At 32.0% G+C, this 13531-nt stretch overlaps 1 protein-coding gene across 1 annotated transcript; it reads right to left on the bottom strand.

The window, feature by feature from the left end:
• Window positions 1-901: 901 nt before the first annotated feature.
• On the bottom strand, window positions 902-7246 carry LOC140046405 (uncharacterized). Its single transcript, XM_072091054.1, has 2 exons — window positions 6722-7246; window positions 902-1573 (listed from the first exon to the last, which is right to left on the bottom strand). The coding sequence occupies exons 1-2, from the start codon at window positions 7092-7094 to the stop codon at window positions 1107-1109; spliced, it is 840 nt and encodes a 279-aa protein (XP_071947155.1). The 5' UTR covers window positions 7095-7246; the 3' UTR covers window positions 902-1106.
• Window positions 7247-13531: the final 6285 nt, after the last annotated feature.

Raw genomic sequence — 13531 nt, 5'->3', positions numbered from 1 at the left:
TTTTTAAAACAATCGTCATTCGGTTATATATTTTATACATAGCTTGGTGGATGTTATATAATAATAAAATAGTTATATTTTACCTTCAAGAGAGAGAACCAACAATTTATGAATTAAATTATCTTAGTTTGTAGGCCTAAGCAAAAATACTTAATTAATCATACGATAATAATATAACTTATGATTATACAAATCCTATGGTATTTATTATCACTTCATTTACTTTGTTTAAAAACCATGAGCGTGCATGGAGTCAATATGCTTTCGGTACCGTATAAATATTAATTACGGTATGTCTAATTTCAGTTTAAATAACTTTATGTTTTCATATTACATTTGGCAGCATATGTATTATTGTTTTCTTCCCAACATCACTGCTTAATTTGTCCGTGAAGCTTGGTTCCCACTAGAACGTAACGCAAGGACGTAAACGTAACGCAAGCGTTTTAACCAATGACAAGCGAAGTTATAGACAGTTAGCAATCACAAGCGAATAAGCCATCGCTTGTGATTGGTACATTCACTAACGTTGTGTTACGTCCTTGCGTTGCGTCGCTAGTGGGAACCAAGCTTTACACAAACACAGCGCTTACGCAACATGCGCGTCGATTTTTGTTGATATTTTATTGATATCAGTAACATATATGGGCATGATGATACCATCATGGCCTTATTTGGACTAATATTTATTGTTAAATATACTGATAATAATCAAGAAGAAAACTTTAAAAATAGTGCGTATTTGTTCGAATCAAATATATTTTAAATACTAGTAAACCCTGTGTTTTCATTTCATTCAACATACATACAAAAAAAACTCTTTTGGCAATCTTACAGAAACATATACACAATTTTCATATTAATATAATACATTGAATATTTACATCTATATATTATTTACATAAATAATCTTAAAATCGATGGTCGTGGTTGTAAAAGAGTGTCTTTCGATGTTGTCCTTTTGTTTGGCTGTGCGATATTGAGTTTTCAAGCCTCTAAAAAATAAAATGTTCGGACGGACAAACGTCGTAATTATCGGTGGGTAAATAAAAGTCAATATAAAATAATAAATCGTAATAAATTAATAGTCTCTTTCATAATGTCTGTTAATAACCCCCTGTACTGTAGGGGAACACTATACTAGCAGATGGGGTTGGCCCGGGTAAGTACGTGTACGCCGGAATATGAAATGGAATCTGCGCTCGATGAAGGTGACTGTGCGTGTAGTACGCGGCGGCTGGAAATGGTAAGCCCATAGCACTGGACAACATTGGTTTAGCCGCCATTTTCAATTTCTCTAGTTCAGCTTCTTGTAGTCTCTTTGCCTTTGCTCGTCGATTTTGGAACCAGATTTTTACTTGTGTTTCCGTTAGACTTAAAGACGCTGAGAATTCTGCTCGTTCGGCAATTGATAAATACTGCTTCTGTCGAAACTTTCGCTCTAATGATAGTAACTGTGACGTAGTGAACGGTGTTCTTGGTTTTCTATTCGTTTTGTGTTTCCTTAACGTGCATTGTACTTTTTGACTGTTGAAATTTGGAGGTGGGGTTGCTGTTGTTGACTCTGTTGCACCTGAAATGATATGAAAAATACCACTAATAAGTAAACAACATTTTAAGCAAAGTTATTAAAATTATGAAAAACGGTCCTCTGATAAGAGTTTGAACACCAAGATCAGTGATTCATTTTTTTTTTTAATTTTCCTTTAAAAAAAATATATATTGCAAAATTGTGTATGTAAAGGCCTAAGCATTTTAAATAAAATTTTTGAAAAGTAATGTAAACGTATTTAAATTTTATGGCCATTGAATTGTATAGTCTACGTCTGTGCAAATCTAGCTTTTAGTCTGAAATATCTAAAAACAAAATAATACTAAAATATCACTTGTTATTTGTTGCGTAATCCGCGCACCATAGCTATGTTTATCGACGTGTGACTAATTTTACTAAAGAGGCATGAAATTTATAGACTAATTACACATAAAAAGCTGTTCGAATTCAAACAGAGCCCAAGACAACACTTCTCCACAAAAATGAATCCAATTATGTGCTAACAACTCTGCGATTGCCGTACCAATAGATCATGAATAGCCTTACAAAAGAAGTTCAATTTTCCGTTGCTAAGGTTAAAATTCGTGAATATTAAGAGCTATTAAGACTAAAGTGCCGATGATGGGAAAACATCAAACGAAACATTACAAAAATCCATTACCCGATAATATTTAGTATTTACATTTCAATTATTTAATTAGAACGTGGACAATATTAAGCACGTTATCTTAATAATAAAAAGTAAGTTAATGAATTGATTCCTATTTATACTACTAATGAATATTAGGATTCTTGGCGCTGCTCTATCTAAAAGTCTGCTTTTACGTTTACGTGCTTTTCGATTAAGAAAATATCGAAAAAGCGACTTATCTTCCTTATATCCGTCATTAACAATTATGTTTCGTTCGCAAAGGAGTGGGTCGTGTTTATGGTGATTTGTAAAAATATGTATAACGATAAAATATAATGGGTTTTTTCAAAGAAAATTGCTCTTTTCACCCCAACTTTTATCGCTAATATGCAGTAAAATAAACTATGTTTGTTAGAAAAATACGTTATAAAATTTCTATTTTCCAGTATACAATTTCATTTATCTTTTTATTTTGGAAGTTTATCAATTATATTACGTTAAGTGCGGTATCAAATTATAAAATCAAAAATTCTAGATAAAAAAGATTAGGCCCTAAATGAATATTTCTGAAATGGAAATATCAGAAATAAACATATAGGCTAAAACTACAGTATAGGCCTATAATAACAGTTTTAATTATTGATTGTCTGGAAGTACAAAAGAAAATGTTTTTATTATTATTAAAGATAGATCCCTTCAATTAATATTTTTTATTTATATTATAAGATATATTTTTCTAGTGTTTTCATTAGTGTTTATCAATTATCACGGGTATAATAATGTGACGTCACAGTAATATTACCGTTATGAATTTTTTAGTCACATTTATTATTATTATTAATAATATATAGGCCTACGTTAATTTAATTATAATTTAATTACATGCGTATATTTAATTAAATTTGAGAATTAGGGAAAGATTTCTTTATTAAGTATCAATTATTATCTGTCAATTCTTTACATAGTCCTTAACCAACGCGCAGATGTTCAGGAAACGGGTTGTGCCATATTTTCGCGCCTTTTACTGCGTTAACAAGGCCCATACTAATTTTACCGTCTGGTTGTTAACACTGGGTCAGAGGATGATCACCACCCACCTGTCAAAGTTGGCTTCTTTCAAAGTACATCCTAACTGCTGCTTAAAAGTTACCGCATTGATTACAATTAAGACGTCACGTGACTAATTATGTATTGTTAATCGATATTGTTAGCAAGTTGACTACCCTTTACTCCTAATAAACAGATAATTCAACTGTTGTTTATTCATATATCTTTAACATATAGTTTTAGCAGGGAATTTCACTCTTCTCTGGTTTTAGAAAGGTCGCAACCAGGAAAGGAGTGAAATCACTTCGCTCTTCCCTGGTACAATCGTGGAGTGACAATCAGGGCGTATTCAGGATTTGTTCAACCCTAACATTCCCCCTCCCTCCCTCTCCTTCCGAACATCATTTTTTTTTGTCGGCAGGCCTACTTCTACACACCAATTGGTCAAATACAATCTGGGATATTTTTAGCAACCCGATAATAGAGCGAAATTAATAAGGTACGATGAAATATTGTAGCAAAACAGGAAGCGTTTATGTACCACCAAAGGGAAACATTTACACCTTTCCAACCCTCAGAAGAGTAATTATATACTTCTGTAAAAACAATATCCAGGCCTATACATATAGTCCGACGGCGTGAAACGACTAGCCGATGATCAGGGTGGTGGATAGTGTTTATCTCGAAGGACGAGAATTTCCCGATTTGTCTCACTTGACATCCCAATGGGAGCTACACGTCGCTCATCATGTTTATACACGAAATTAAATAATGTCTAACAAACAAAAATCAAATTGAAATGCTAACTTGAAAAGTGAAAAGACGACGTAATCTTGGGTGCGCATACAAGGTTATACAGCCCATTACAGTTGTATAAGTTACGTATGATCAACTTATCGAGTAATAAAATGCATGTTTTTAATTAGATTTAGGCTTATTTTAGCAAGTATTCGTTGCTTATAGATGAATGTTTCCTATAATTAATGTAATAGTCCGTTTGGACATTCGAGCCTTAATGTTAAAGCTGATCGTCCCTTCCTGGGTACGTACTAACTCAACTGTGTACATACGCACAATAGGAACTATAAGCAATCAGGGAAACATGTATACATAGATAGATATAATTTGCAATGATCTTCGTATGATTTTATACATTATTACTACAGGCATGTCAATTTTATATACCAGTACATACTACACACACGCATAATAATATACACTGTGTCATTAATACGATAAATATTAAAAAATACTAGAACATTCATTGGGCCTACTCTGTTCATATAAGAATGGAAATGGTGCCAAAATATTATATAAAAGTAGGCCTACAATTATAATTTATTAATTATTACAACAAATTATTATATCTTTAATATTATAATATTATTGTATTTCTTCCGTGTTAACGATGTTTTTGAAAGTAGGCCTTGTATGTTTGGTTAACAGTAGACCTATTTACTGTAATGTTCGGTTTCATTTGTATAAATCAGAGGTAAACAAACTGATGAACAGTAAAAGAAACATACAACTCTACCATGCTCTAAATAACTCCAGTAACTACCAGTTAATTACGCAGCCATATGGTTTAAACAAGTTAGGCCTACAGAAGTAGAATTCTGTCAGTGTTAATAGATAGTAATAATCATATCTTTTAGTACAGTCAATTAGGTTTTGTATTATTGTCGTGTGGTGTGTGAGAAAGGCAAAGTGTAACGGATTTTATTTGAGGTAGGCCTACAATACAATAGTAATTGTAGGCCTCTAGTACTATTTTAGGATAGGCAGCAAAGATGGAATGGTAGAGGAAGAAATCATGTCATTTGGTTTTATATTATTTGATACCCTTTTTCTCTTTCTCTCTCACTCACCTTTATTACTTCAGACCTAACTTAATGCTATTACCAAATACTCTGGATTGAGTTTAATTAAGATTAATTCATCATTACATTTAAAAAAAGTATTTTAGGTAACCTTTTATGGTAAAGAAATTAAATTAAGTGTTCTTTAGTTAGTTTCTGTTTCTATATCGTCATTAACTATTTTAAAAATAATATAAATATTTTATGGTGATGACATATGATGATATTCATGTGAATAAAAATGGTGTAAAAGAAGCCTGTGTTACATGCCTGTAATTAAATATAGTAGAGCGACTATTTTACTATTGTATAGTTGTTTGTTCTATTCTGAAGCGTAAATATTTTATAACAGACCCCAGAATGACTCCAACACCACAGAAATGATGTAATGTCAACGATTACATGTACTCTCCTACTTATAAAACCCTACAACAAATTATTCAAATGATTTATAAAGGGATTAAATGTTTTAAAATTGTTTTGTCTAATTATTTTAAGACACGTTTTCACCTTCGTACAAATGTAAACAAAAGCCATGTGCGGCCAGCCACAACAAATACACCAATTTAAACAATAAACCATGGTTTACCAGCCTGCCCCCTCAAGGTTCCTCTTTTATATTCAAAACATTGTTCACTTTTTACCCTATCCTGTATACCTCGTTACACAGACGTGGTGAGTATTGATAGTGAAGAAAGATCCCGTTACAGTTCCGATAAAAGGGTCAATAGCGGAATTTATACACTTTTAATGAAAAGGTATAATAGAATCATAGTGTAAATAGCCCATTGATATGATAGTAAACAAATTAATTGTAGGTAGTTGAATTTGTTTCATAAGCCTCGGGTAACAAGTTATACAAATACGATTTTAGGGATAAAGTGCCGACAAGAAAACCAATGCACGAGTTATATACCGTACTGTACCAAGAAGAGGCATATACAGTGGTGTATAGATTTCAATGCAATGTCATCATTTGAGCTTAAAATCTTGAGATTGTGAAAATAGCAATCAATGTAGCGGATGGACTATTTAATTATTATATTGTAGGCCTAAATGCCATGTGGTATTTATTACCATATTTAAAGATTATGTTTTATTATTTTTTAACTATAGTATTTAATTTAATTGTCAAGGAATTCAATTGAATTAAATATGAATAATTATTGAGCTTTTTCATTATACATTTGTTATCACGTGTGGTTTTTAACTTTATAGTTATATTGTGCAATTGGAAAATTAAAAGTAAAATTAAATTACAATATTTACACCTATATGCATATCATTTACAATTGTAACTATTTATTGATATATAAAATGCATCTGCAAATTAGCAAGTCAATAAAGCATACATTTAATTCATTTAATTTTAAACATTACAGTACTTTAAAAATCTGCTATATTAATGTACTTCTTACGTATCAGGCATTATTAGAAGTGTAACACAATAGTATACATTTTTATTTTATACATTCGTTTTAATAAACAAACTTACCATAGCATAAACAACTTTAAATATGGAATTTTATCAAAAGTTATTAGGCTTATCTTAAACAAAATCGAAGTTACTTATATAGGCCTATACAAATGTGATGAATTTCTTCAAATGTTATTGTTTATATGTATACTTACTTGGTACATGATGTGAAGGTGAAAACGCTGCTGACTGTAGCCATGAGAATCCTGAATTGTTGTTGTCCCAATGGTAACCACCACCAGTACTATTAGAAGCAGGAGACACAGCTCCATCATCTGATGATGAAGATGAATGTCTATGGTGAGCCGTCGTCATATTACTTGGTTTTGCAAGAATATTTTCCATACTAAAAGAATTCGGGCTAGAAGTGTTCTTTGGAAGTGACGTTTCTGTTTCTGATGATCTCTCCATCGTTCTTCCGTGGTCCTCTTTGGACACCATGGAATCAACACTGAACGAAAAGTCCGAACAAGGTACTGGTTTCGTAAACGCAGAGTTAGAACTTATAGCGAGCGTTGTTTTTGACATGTCGAAATTGTATGACCACGATTGGGTCAACGGTGAAAGAATATACAAGTTTACAAAACAAAAACTATTGAGTAACTAAGTAGTACTGATACTTGTTACTGTAAACAGTTTGTGTGCAGTCGACTGAGTTATGATTTTGACTCTATCAACAACCATGCGACCGCTGTCTTTACATCACAGTATACACGGTAGACACCAACTCGGATAATTATTCGTTACGCCTACTAACCACTTTTTTATTCGAGGACACCAATCAAACACGTCGAAAGGATGACGTTGCACTCAAGGGACGGATTTCGAGCAAGATTGGGCATTAGTAATTTTATGTACCAACAATAAATTTAGGGGCAAGTTATCTAATTTCGTAGGTATTCACTGTAGACGGCATTGAGTGAATGGCTAATCTAATAAAAACGGTATTATTGGTAGAGGCAATCTAAACGTAATTATACTCTGCTACCAAAAGCGTGGAAACTTCAAAATGTAACTCACGGTTTCCGAGACGGATAGATTTCGTTTCCATAACAAGAATTTCGGAGCGCATTACTATCAAATTAACTGTATCGAAATCGAAATATCTCGTATAAAAATGTTCTGAACAAACCCGGAAGAGAAATCTTTCAGTACAAGTTCACTCCCTAAAGACCTATCAATTACCTCTAAACCATGCCTAGGCTAATTGCGAGGACAAACAATCTGTCACTATTTGTCACCGATCTACGGCAGCAGACGACCAACTCTGTATGAAGGCGCCAGCAACGGTAACATCAAAGACAACAGTCGGTGTTGAATATGAAATGATTCCCCCTACTAAGAATAAAAAGGAATTCTACATCACCCTTGCGAATTCAACAGCCGTCCTATCCCTAATATAATATTGAAAACACGCAGTACGACTTCTTTCATTCTCCCAAATAAAGTTTTATTTCGGTTGTTCATCAGGGTTGCAAAGGTAACCGAATCTGTTTTCAAATTAGTTATTTCGTTACGGCAACATTATATTAAGGCTATGTTTCAGATGTATACATTCGGACTTCTTTTAAGGATGATCCGACAATGAAAAAGAAGAAAACTTTAAAAAATTGAAGAATTGTCAGTCTTTGACGAGAACAGTAATTGGCCGGCGCTGTCTGTAGTGGGTAATCGTTTGCAAGTAATTGGATAAAACCTTTCAATGGTTGCCGTGAAAATGAATCCTACATAGACAACAATTTAAATATCCGCAACACCTGACGACGTGTGTAATGTTATCTTGTCTTTTACTTACATATTTGGTTTAACGCATTTTTTATTTGAAGACCATTAATTCCCAACATTATCTTCATCACAGCCTACACAATTTCATCTTCATTCATTCAATGCTATATTTCTTGGCGCTGAGACTTGCAGTTAGCGGGGTGGGCTTCAGTCTCCTTTCTTACTAATTAACGTGGGTTAAATGTCATTAATTTGATTACCTAAATTACCCAAATAAAAGAAATAAAAGCCAGCCTCACCTTGTGTTAATTATCTAGACGAGGTATGAAAACAAGAACACATTAATAAACCCTCGCCAACCCGGCTCGTAGTTATTTTAAGACAAAATAAACCCTTACACAAATTTGATGATTTACGGAGGATTGTCTGCGGCCGAATTAGGCCTGTTACACAAATTACGTAATGTATAATTGACGATTTTATTGTTTAACGCTGCAAGATTAGTTTTCTCTATTCTTGTTGTACAATACAAATTATTCAATTAAATGTTTTTAGGCCTAGGCCTATACCAACAAAACATATTTCTTTAAATTAGAAATCGAAAGAAATGTTTAATTCATTCAGGCACAATGGAAATAAGTTTGCCGTCTCGGTACCTTATTGTGTTTTTATCAGAATTATTATTATTATTATTATTATATCAGAATAAAGAAATATATAAAAAATCATCCATAAGAATGATTCAAATTTTGTATTTAAATTTATAAAAAGTATAAAGTTTATTATACACATAAAGTAATATACACATTTTAATATCCCTGTTGGATACATGGTAGGTTCGCAAATCATGTGCGGTTTTCATTTTTAGACCTACGTCAAATCCATAAATTGTTTTTGTAACATAATTTTAGCAAATTGCTGGCGATTTTACGCTCTCTGCCAGGTTCACTAAAGGTGAACGTGGCGCCAACAATTTTTATACCCTTTTTTTGCACCGATCAAGAACAGAATGGGAGCATAGAATACACATTATTCCCTGTACGCGTCCGAAGAGTTATGATTTCTGGAGAAATATACGTCAGCTGGAGTCAACTTAAATTTTAGGTGATGATATTGGACAGATGCTCCGGTAAAAAGTTTTATTTATATTTTTATGTCTGGACTTTGTGAAAAAACTTGGTTGCGATTTTAGATAAACTGGAGCCGGCCACCATAAGATGTGTGTGAGCCGTCTAGCGCCAATCGGCTTTCAAAAAATTAAGGGATTAAAAAGAAATTAAGTGGGGACTAGTGTTTTGGTATGTTCGTGGTAGTTAACATGAACGAGTACAATGACTTGACCTTCTGTTAAACTCTTCGTTAAATATATCTGTTTCTTTAGCGCTATTCATCTCCTCCTAAAGCAATTAAAACGATACGGTACCACTTATGTAGTACTTTGTAAACGTTTGCGGCGCAATTACCTCTAGTACTTTCGTAACCCTTTGCGGGACAATTTATCGGATGCGCTAACTCGTCCTGTCATGATAATTGTGGGAAAACAAGTGGGTGACGGCTGAGGTAGAAAGCGACGAAACGCGGAGACTTGAATTCCCCTGAGCTAGACATTCAGCTAGGCGCATCCAGGGGTCGTCAAGTCTAGATATATTTGGTAGTATTTCTTTGCAAGATATTACAACATGCCTTCGAATTCCAATGTGTTAATAGCCAGAATTTGTTAGTTTTATGTCCCGGATTTGAATCTTTTTTTTATTAATTTTTTTTTTTATTTGAGGGGATTTACTATTAGCATTAACATCATTTGTCTTTATTTTCTCAACCTTAATATTCTTGTTTATTTATTTTTTTACAAATTTTATTTATTTCCTGTATTTCATTTCATAAAACAATATAAATTACATTACAAATTAATAGAAAATAATAAACTTTAAAAGTTACAAAACATACTATGGCTTTTTTTCTATATATCTATTAACTTCAGTAAACTGCCCAGTTTTTCTCTTAATATAGATAGGCCTATATATTTATACCATAGGCTAATTGTTATGTTATATATAGTTTTATATTTATAAATAATAGCTATCGAAGTAGCTGAGCCTTTTATATACAATATAAATGTCACCATTAAAAAGTCTCTATTTCAACATTAATGTATTCTAAAAGGATCAACATTAGTTGACGTAATCGCGTATAATAATCGAATGCAATACTTCTAAGGCACGATACCGTAAGTAACTCATTATTATCAGATAATTTAGTCAATAATTTAATATGATAATTGTAATTGATAGCGATGACGAAGTCTACCTAATAAAGGAACGATGAAGAATATAAAGCGTAGTTATAACCGGACAATAAGTTAGTACGAATAGCCCGCGGAAACATTTTGTAAATTGCGCGAAGCAAATGAAGCTTTCATTATGCCTAATAATAGACAAAGCTACAATTTCAAATCCAACGTCAAGTATAATCACTGAATATCATTAATATTTTATTTTTGTTTGCAGTTACGCTTTTTTGTGTGTAAACGTTTCCGTTTTTTTGCCACCGATGTTTTAAAACAACTCTCGCAACCGAACTCAATATTATTTTATGGCTTATAATGCCGTAAGGTATATCGTCTCAACGAACTAGTAATCGACTTCACATAAGCCCTTATGGGTAGCTCATTGTCACAACCAAATTAGATGATTTATCGTCATGTACTTTCCAAATTACTTCTTAATCGAGATGTTAGCAAAGTCGTTATTTCAGTCTCATGAATTTTAAAGTCCATTTTCGTTGATTTACTATGATTTACCTCCGCTACTTGCAAAAAAGAAACACATATGATAGACTTATCAACTGTCATTACTTAACCAATTATATGACCATTTTCAGAATCTACGATGTATTGCCGTGTATGGTTTTGAATAATTCATAGTTGGCCGGCGGAGTATAAGCACTCGCTAAACATGCTAATATTGAATTCTTATTATAAACTCTATATAACACTATATGACAGCGACAAACGGACGACGCTTCGTGATGATTCTCATGTATTTGACGACTTTATTCTTGAAAATATGAAATGATTTAATAGACCTAATTTATAAATATATAATAAATAATTGTGAGGTTAACAGTTCTAAATATTACTATTATTAATATCTTTATAATAATTATTTATTTAAATCATTTTTTTTTTGTAATATTAACTTTTAAAAAATGCCTATGCTATTTGTTTAAATGATAATTTAAAATTAATAACATTTACAAGTTCTCATAAAAAAAAGTATAAATCAAATATGGGTCTGCCACGGTGATTAATATTGGCCCTTAATAAAAATTAAAAACTGTACTGTAATGTATAGGCCCTAATCATGAAAACAGGAGACTTGTTGGGTTTAGGTCTAGGCCTATATTAACATGATCAATGCATTTATAATTGAACAATAAATTATTACTTTATTAGACAGCAAAATGACAATGTAATTTGACGAAAGATAAGATTAGAGGTTTAATTTTCTTATTGAAAATTAATCATATTATGGTTATTCATACGCTAACACTTGTATTATCAATTATGGTGTATATACTAAGAGGAGGAAACCACAAGCGATTGGCCTTCTGTTTAAAAATTTCCATCAAAACCCCAGACGATATAGTTATAAATTTCCAATTAATTACTCTACTGCTTAAACCATGCTTAAACTATGTTCGTAAATTCCAATGTGGTCTATTCCCAAGGTTAATATATACGTGACTAAATAATGTTGTTGAATAGGACACTTCTTAAAGAAAACAGAAAAGGATTAGATTGAAATACATGTTTTCATGGAGAAACATTGTTGATGTTATAACAAATTAATGAGGAAGAACACGATTATTTTAAAAATAATTTTATAACGTATACGCCTATGGTGATGACTCGCTGTTGGTGTGGAGATTTGACTTTTAAAAAATAATAATAGGAATGACACACACATTAAACAAGCAAAACATTCCATACCGAAATTTTTTTAATCTCTTCATTTGCATTCACTTTTATCAAGAATAGTATTTTCGCCAATTTTATTCTTTCAATATCATCATTTGAATCATTCAGGCTCCATAAAAAAATGATGAAGATCCTAAGATGATACCATACCGGTGTTTTTGTTTGTTTTTTTGTTTGTTTTTTTTGTCTGCCTTTTTTATTTAAACTTATTTATGCAATTGATTTTGTAACATGGACGTCCGTTTCCGAAATAAAAGTAAATGAAATGAAATACACAAGTCCTAACTCACCAAATTAATAAATTCTACCTCAATTATACTAGAATTTTTCAAACTGATATACCCATATTACTGTATTACGCTATTTTAATATAATAGTTCTTAAACACCTCGAAACATTTGCTTCACCCAATACCAGTGATTACAAATTAGTATTTAAAAAAAATCCATACACAACTTAATTATTTACTAAAGAATACTTCTGTTTGAATCAAAAAATCATGATCTTATATTTTTTTTTGATAATTTTCTTTTATAGAAGACGTTTTCCCTGATGACTTTGCAAGCAGCTGGGTAGAAAACAGATAATATGATTTTGATTTGATTGACTTGTTTTTATCCATGGAAAATTATTTTTGCGTTTAAATAAATCCATGCAATTTGTCTTCTGTCTATTGTGTTTCGATGGAGACGTTCGGCTGGCTAGATCCACAGAGAACAATAAACGAATTTTAAGTGAATAACCATAATTTGGAAGATAATTTTTAGAAGGTCTATGGAATTCAATTTTTGTAAAGAAAATTCCGCAACACAATCTAAGCATTGTTTTGTGAGCGGGCGTTTGAATTGAGGGGATAAATGTTAGGCTAGTTTGGAACAAAGCTAGGAGATATTCCACAAACGAGTTGTTTTGTGAACTGACGCCAGTCAAGACAATAAACGTCTGGTGTTTGAAAAGCACAGTAAAAATAATAAAACTACGGTTTCTTTCTATTGACTACAAAATTGGCCTTGACTTCCAAATCAAACACAAGTAAATGAGCCTGAACTAATTGCTTTAAATCTGGTAAAGACAGTTGAAAATGATAATCGAATAACTGTATAATTTCTATAGGTCTTATTAGCCTAGTTTGTTCTTACTTGTCAAGCAAAACTGCTTAAAATCACCTCTATTCTTCGCACACTCTTTGATCATTAAATCGATAGTAAATCCCATTATTCTCATCATATGATTAAAAGTATCGAGTTAATTATTGGTGTAA

Source organism: Antedon mediterranea, chromosome 4 (genome assembly GCF_964355755.1).
Source record: "Antedon mediterranea chromosome 4, ecAntMedi1.1, whole genome shotgun sequence".
In the NCBI taxonomy this organism is placed as follows: Eukaryota; Metazoa; Echinodermata; class Crinoidea; order Comatulida; family Antedonidae; genus Antedon; species Antedon mediterranea.
Note: the sequence above shows the minus strand (reverse complement) of the source record. Positions and strands in the feature narration are given on the sequence as shown.

Coding starts and splice junctions, on each gene's coding strand:
- LOC140046405 (XM_072091054.1), bottom strand. CDS start 7,094: ATGTCAAAAACAACGCTCGCTATAAGTTCTAACTCTGCGTTTACGAAA. Junction 1,574..6,721: donor ACCTTCACATCATGTACCAA/GTAAGTATACAT, acceptor ATATCATTTCAG/GTGCAACAGAGTCAACAACA.